General features: G+C 38.9%; 1 protein-coding gene across 1 annotated transcript in view; it reads right to left on the bottom strand.

Moving 5' to 3' along the window:
* trpm7 (transient receptor potential cation channel, subfamily M, member 7) overlaps positions 1-7,960 on the bottom strand; it is a 55,238-nt gene that overhangs the window by 37,476 nt on the left and 9,802 nt on the right. The window contains 9 exon segments of the mRNA XM_058750694.1: positions 363-486; positions 692-866; positions 1,697-1,868; positions 3,398-3,522; positions 3,855-4,068; positions 4,206-4,275; positions 4,277-4,402; positions 4,485-4,523; positions 5,454-5,533. Coding sequence (XP_058606677.1) covers positions 363-486; positions 692-866; positions 1,697-1,868; positions 3,398-3,522; positions 3,855-4,068; positions 4,206-4,275; positions 4,277-4,402; positions 4,485-4,523; positions 5,454-5,533 — 1,125 coding nt within the window.

Here is a 7,960-nt window from a genome sequence, read left to right as displayed (position 1 = left end):
AAAATAATTAATATAAACATCAGTTGTTGTCAGTGATACTCGCCTTCAGTCATAATAAAATGACAAATATTAAACAATATTAAACAAATATTAAAAATACTATCTTTATGTTGTTTCTACATTAATTTGAAGATTGAATGTGAAATTATTGTAATATAAAGGTATAATTAAATACTTTAATATTAGGTGGGATTAATCGATTTAATCGATTGACAGCACTAAAATAAATAAATACATAAACATGATAATATCGTGTATCGGTAATTTCACAGGCTGATGATAGGACGATATGAAAATTGAGCATATCGCCCAAAAATAATGTGTGTGTGTGTGTGTGTGTGTGTGTGTGTGGGGTTATTCACCAGCTCTTTGTTCTTCATGCACTCCATCAGCGTCTGGAAGAGATGCAGAGCGTCGCTCTGACTAAAGTTGAACGTTTTCTTGATTGTCGCAATGATGTCGGCCTCAACTCCATCAGGCAGCGCTCTACACACACACACACACACACACAAGGGTTCTGTCTTGACTAAAGGTCTGACTGTAAAGCTAATATTTCTACAAACATCCCATCGTGCTCTCATGACAGGAATCACAGTAATAACATCTGACTGCTGTCATACTGACAAACATAAGAGAGTTTAGAGATTCACATATAAATCATTGTGTGTGTGTGTGTGTGTGTGTGTGTTACCCGTCCTGCTCCGTCTGCTTGTGTACGTAAGCCAGTATATCAGCGGCACGCCCCGTCCCCTCACACACCACCACCGGCACCGGCGGACTCTCCTGAAGATACTCCAGCACCGTCAGGATCACGTTTGGACCTCCTTCAAAGATCAGAGCCACGACCGGAACACCCTGACCGATGCCTGCACAAACACACACACACACACACACACACACACATATATATATAAATAAAAATTGCATTTGTAACATTTTGATCACTCAGCCTTGCATTGATGTTATTTCTGAGTTTATCACTCTAATGTCATTCTAACAGTTATTTTATTTGTTTACTCCCTTTTTAACGCCATGCCAGCATCAAGGCTCTTTTCATGACATTATACAAGGTAGTCTATATAATTAACAAAAGGTTATAAAAGACATTTCAGATCTACAGTAGACAAAAACACACTCAGGTGATACATTTTTAAATAAATCAGGTAAACACACCCCTGAATAAAACCGTTGTCTATTTACATTAAAAACAGTACAATCCAATAAAATGCATCATTTTAGTTTGGCAAGTAAGGCATGAAGGTGGTTCTTCACCTTTTAATAAATATCAATATGTAAATCTTGCATGACCTAAGAGACCTCTTCTTACATTAGGATGTGTTTTTATATAGCTTATATTCATGACATTTATCCCATTCCATCTGCCACATGTCATTAATATAAGAGTTTATCACAGGTTTGACATCACAAAAAGAAATTTGACACTTGGAAATATTCAGTTTGAGTATTCATCTGCTTTCTCGTTACCAGAAAACCCTGTATGACCTGGAACCCAGCAGAAGAAAATACTGAAGTCTGCTTTGGTTAAAATCTTTATAATTAAGGAATGATCAGTCTCGATTCTAACAGTCAGAATGAAGAACTGCTGCTGCTGGTGTGAATAACAGTGACTGCAGGATATTAGAAGCTTACGTCCAACTGTTTGGGACTCAAACGTGTGTGTGTGTGTGTGTCTCACGGGCGTGGATTCTCTGCAGGTTAATGTGTTTCTCCAGCTCTCTCCTGAGTCGGACTTCAGCTCCATATTTCCCGACTGTCCCATCATCCACCAGGACGAAATGCGAGTGGAAGTTATTCAGCACGTTGAGTTTACTGAGAGGATTCAGCAGGGTTTGGTACGGCGCTACAACCTGAACACACACACAACAATTTTATTATTTCATACAGAAGCTCCTAATTTGAAATACTAATTTATTTCTGATTTGAGGTACAGAACTTTGTACACACTGTCCCAGTACACTACCATACAGCGGTTTAGAGTCATTAAGATTGATTCATTTCTCTGAAAGAAGTCTCTTCTGCTCAGAAAGACTGCATTTGTTTGATCAAAACTGCTGTAAAATTTTGAAATATTATTAAAATTTAAAACAGCTGTTTTCTGTGTGAATATTGTAAAGTGTAATTTATTCCATTGATAAATTCTTTTGTATTTTCAGCATCATTACTCCAGTCTTTAATGTCACGTGATCCTTCAGAAATCATTCTGATATGCAGATTGCTTTTCAAGAAACAGAACTGGTCAAGTGCAAATAAAGGTCAAAATTGGGCCACACGCATGTGTGTGTGTTATAAATGTGACCCGTGCTGACAATGAGTAAAAATGAGCAAATTTTCAAAAAAAATTATTTTTAATTTCTCCATTAAAACACCTTCAACGTAGCATATTTTCCTCCAATTCTTTTCTTTATAATAATTACTATATTATTAAAATCACAATATAGCTTTTTTTTTTTTTATCTTCGTTATTAAAAACAAGAACAAAGATGTAAATCATAAGCAGCACAGGTATATTTGTAGCAATAGCCAATAATACATTGTATGGGTCAAAATTACAGATTTTTCTTTTATGCCAAAAATCATTAGGATATTAAGTAAAGATCATGTTCCATGAAGATATTTTATAAATTTCCGACTGTAAATATTTTAAAACTTAATATTTGATTAGTAATATGCATTGCTATAAACTTAATTTGGACAACTTTAAAGGTGATTTTCTCAATATTTAGATTTTTTTGCACCCTCAGATTTTCAAATAGTTGCATCTCAGCCAAATATTGTCTGATCATAAACCATACATCAATGGAAAGCGTATTTATTCAGCTTTCAAGTTGACACTTATGACTGGTTTTGCGGTCCAGGGTCACATATAATGTTACACATCAGACCCCCAATCATTAACTAAACATCCATGCAAGACATGACATCGATTATGTTTGTGTGAATCTCGCCAAGACATATTTCAAAATAATGCACTTTATAGGGAGATTGCACGTATTACACACGTATTTTGCAAATGTCAGTCAGCGTGATCGTTTTGTTTTTTGAAAATCATATTATTTCACTGGTTCGGACTCATGTCGTTGTGAATTCGATATGAATATTCACAAAGCTGGAACGCTGGGATTAATTGCAACAATAGACTTGTGGTGAGAAGCAGCAGCAGTCGTCCAGAAGTGAACACAGACAAAGGTACTACTCTCAGAAAACGTACAAATAAAGATAAATTTAGATGATTAATTACTACTTCGAACACTGGGAGAGAACTCATTTTTGTGAAAACCTCAAGTGTGACATTTTTCACTTCTTTTGCCTGTAGCTCATAATTAGACCGTACGCATTCACGCTCATTCTGCCGGCACGGGTCACAAACGATTCTTACGTCTCTCCCGATGAGGTCGTTCCTGTTTTCGATCACTCCCCAGGGTGCGATTCCCACCGTACAGATTTTCCGAGCCGATCTGGACATATGTTCCTTCAGAGCGTCACCCACATGTTTGGCCACACCTGGAAACACAGTGGAAAAACGCCTACAGTCAGTGGTTTACAGTGAACGTGACCCTCAAGGGGTCGTGACCTCTCTACGTGTGTGTGTGTGTGTGTTCAGCAGTGTGTGTAGAGGCACTGTGAGTGTGTAAACACTAATAAAGTGTATCGACCTGATCTTTAAACTCAAATGACTGTCATTATGATAATCAAGTTAATCCTGTAACTGCCGCTGTGAAAACACACACACACACACACACACACACACTGCTGAGTCTGCCGTCTGTACAGCAGGTAGAGTGTCTGGTGCTGCCCTGTCTGTACCCATGATGCACTAGTAAAGCTTATGTGACCTGTGTTGACCCCTCCGGTCAGGATCCAGGCCCCGGTGGTGACAGCAGCTTTGATCAGTCCTTTTCCCACCACCTGTTTGATCCGCGGATGCAGGTCGAAGTTCTGGATTCCCCCGTGAACGCTGATGACGATCTTTGGCAGCTCCATCTGCCATTCCTTCAGCATGAGCCTCAGGATGGCCTCCGGACGGGAATCATAGGACAGACGCACATACTGCAGAGAGCAGAGCAGGACATCATTAACCTCAACCAATCAGAACACTGCGATGACTGACATTATTAACCTCGACCAATCAGAACACTGCGATGAGTGACATTGAGAATCACTCTGAATGTTCTCTGTGTTCAGACCTTGGCTCTGTACGAATGGGATCCTCCCTGGAAGTTGATGACTCCGTAAGCATCAGTGGGACTCTCCTCCGTGCTTCTCCACTGACCACTGCTCCAGATCGGACAGCTCGCCCTCGGTCAGACGCACGTCTGAGTATTTCACTGCCAGTGTGGCGGTGAAGCCCACGTGCTGCCGAACCAGACGCCCACAGCAGCATCTATACACACACACACACACGTCAGCACACACTCCATCTGAACACTTCGACTGTGTCAAACGTTGTGTTTCGTGACACTCACCGCACGAGCTGCTGACAGATTTGGCATCCTGGGAGGCATCTGCAAAAAACAAACAAAAAGGCATATTAAAGGGAAACCAGGGCCCGTATTCATAAAACATTTTATCTTACCACTAAGAGTTCTCCTAAATAGCAGTAAAAGATTTTAGCAAAGAGTTTTCTCTTAAAACCTATTCACAAAGATGCTCAGACAAACTTTTACTAATAGAGAGATGTCTTAAGCTCAGAGTAAATAAGGGGGCGGGGTTTACCTCGTTGCTATGGGTGATGTCAGCATGCTTACTAACTATGCACACAGTGATTGGCTGATAGTCTCTATCAGAGATTTATTCATTGAAATATAGCAGAGCGTGATATTATGTTGCCATATTCAACTAAAAGTTAAAAAAATAAAAATGTTAATTGCAACATTCAAATAAAGATTTTAAAATGCAGGCACTAATTAAATAAGTGTATGTTCAGCTAATTGTCAAGCTCTTGCACGTATGCTTCTCATAATTAGTAAAAAGCCTTTTAATTAACAGAGTAGAATAATCACGGCTGAAACGTAAAAAATTCTAAAATATTCACGGATTGCCGGAAACAGCTATTTTAGGATGGTTTGTGACTTCGGTCTCCTCTTCACTGCTCATAACGTTTCACAGATTTAGCAGCTAGTTTTAGTGCGAAAACACTTTGTGAAACACTCTTAGAGAAAAGAAAAATGTAGGAGTCCTAAATTAAGGACTGGCACGCCCATTATTTTTAAGATTTTCTCCTAATTGGGCGAGTTATGAGCTGCTTTTAGCCTGAAGATGTTTTGTAAATACTGTACTGGCCCTGAACTACTAAAGCAAATGATAACACGTGAAAAGTCGTCGATTGAATGACGTCATGCTGTTGCACTCCAGCTTGATTCAGTTCCAAATGCTGCAGGATGATGCAAACTAAAGTCTGAGCCTTTAATAATAACATGAAGTGCATGACGTACCTGTGTGGGTCCTTTGATACGGGCAGTATATAAACACATTCCCTCTTGGTGAAACTGTGTTCGATCCAGGACTTCTGGGACTGCAGAAGAACAACACGATCAACATTAAACAGCAGCTCATTTCAGACGATCACTTTCCGCCTGACTGACATTTCACACTGAAAACACTGCATTTAAGACTAATAATGATCATTAATAAAAAGTCTCGGTCGCATCAGATCTTTTCCGCTTTATTGTGCTGTTCATCTGAAAGTCACAAATTATTGAAAAGAATATAGGATGAAAAAACGACATTAACGTAACGAAAGTAGACCAGAATATTCCACTGCGTTCCTGGACATGCAATTTGCGCAGCTGTAATCATAGGCGGGATTATGCTAATTGTGTATGAGCGTGCACGAGCACCTATTAACGAATGATTGGGATTCATTAACATACACATGTTTAACTATCAAATCGGAAGTTTATGAAGCGTTAGTGAATCAGGAAGGTCCGTTTTACGGTCAAATTAGCGTAGAATTTACTTGCAAATGTTTCATGAATGAGGCCCAATGTATTTATATTGCCATGAACGTCACAGGTCCAACAAAATTACTAGCAGAGCATCGGCTGAAGAGTAAAATGTTGATTTACTGTAGAGTTTGATTGGACACATTTGTGTCTAATTTTAGTTATTGCTGAATAGTGTTGATCTTTCTTGTCCTGCGTCATATTCTTCATGTGATTAGTTTGCGCTGCGCCTCTCTACTGAATTACATTTCCTTCAGACTGAGGCGGATTCATTTCACTTTGTTGTGAAAGAGCTTTAGCATAGAACTTTTTTATATTAAAAACAAACAAGCAAGCCCTGCACGGATTTAAAAAGTAACTCAAAAGTAACGTAATAAGTTACTTTAGTTTTGTAGGGACTAATGCAATATTATAATGCATTCCTTTTAAAAGTAACTCTCCCCAACACTGGTTGTTCTCAGCAGTCTGAGAGCCTTCAGAACAGGACCCGAGTGAAAACACAAGCCGAGAGTCTGACAGAAGACCAAAGCAAACAGAGTATCGTGAGTCCTGACGAGTCGAGGCTTCAGCCGAAGGGTCCGCAGGGGTCCGAATGAGCTGCAGTTTCAGATAAAGCTCAACATTCCTGTGAGAAACTCAAACTGCAGCTCAGATCAGACATGGCCATATGAACAGAAACACTGATGTGTGTCTTAATCATGGGATTCACATCAGCTAAAAGTAATTTAAGTTTTTCATGACGCCAAAATGTTAAAACTGACTACCTGAGTGACTACCTTCACATCTGACGTCACTAAATACATGACCCTGGACCACAAAACCAGTCATACGGGTCAATTTTGTGAAACTGAGATTTATACATCAAAGGAAAGCTTATTTATTCAGCTTTCAGATGATGTAAGGTTTGTTGGGATAGAACAACATTTGGCTGAGATACAACTACAGTAGTCAACATTTGAAGTGGTACGACAAGAACGCATTATGGTTTTATGATAACTTTGATGAACGGTTTTGATCCACTTCAAATGTTGACGAGTGTATTTGAAAATCTGGAATCTGAGGTGCAAAAAAATACAAAATACTGAGAAAATCGCCTTTAAGGTTGTCCAAATTACGTTCTTAGCAATGCATATTAAGTTTTGATATATTTATGGTAGGAAATTTACTAAATATCTACATGGAGCATGATCTTTACTTAATATCCTAATGATTTTTGGCATAAAAGAAAAATCAATAACTGCTACAAATATACCTGTGCTGCTTATGACTGCTTTTGTGCTGCACATATACTCACATAAAGTTTATTTCCTTTATTCCTACAGCGCTTTATACAGATTGTGTGTTGTGAAATGAAACGGACTGACTAATTCTGACCTTCAGCCGTATCTGCTAAACTAGCATTTACATCAAGCCTGCTGGTTAAACACTAATCATGAGGTTTACAATAATAACTATAGAAACAAACACTAGATTACTACCTTAGATCTGATTTAAAGATCCACCCAGCTTTATAAAGTTCATCTTCAGCTGTTATTTATGAGCAGGAAAGTCTTCAAAAATGTGATGAAGCTCTGAAACTTCACCAGACTTGGCGACTAGTTCCTTTTTTAGCCTTAAAACATGTTTCTGTGTCTCACTGGACTGATATAAACCCGTTACGGCAATAGTGATCTAGACACGACTCCCTGGAAATCAGCAGCCGATGAAACCAGAGCTTGATTCTGAGAAACTCTGCGAGCGAAATATTCATCAGGCGTCAGCGATGTCCATCAGCGCAATGTCTATCGTCACATCTATTGTTCTCAAAGTTCACCCAGAAATTAACACTTTCATCATTTACTCTCCCTCGTGACTTTTCAAACCTGTATGACTTTCTCTTAAAGTTTGAAGAATGCTGAACCCCACAGACTTTCAGAGGCATTCCTCAAAATATCTGAAGTTGTCAGAAAGAAAGTCAGGTTTGGAACGACATGAGAAAGATCAGCTCCTGCAGCAGT

Source organism: Onychostoma macrolepis, chromosome 18 (assembly GCF_012432095.1).
Source record: "Onychostoma macrolepis isolate SWU-2019 chromosome 18, ASM1243209v1, whole genome shotgun sequence".
Classification (NCBI taxonomy): Eukaryota; Metazoa; Chordata; class Actinopteri; order Cypriniformes; family Cyprinidae; genus Onychostoma; species Onychostoma macrolepis.
This window is presented reverse-complemented; position numbering and strand designations above follow the sequence as displayed.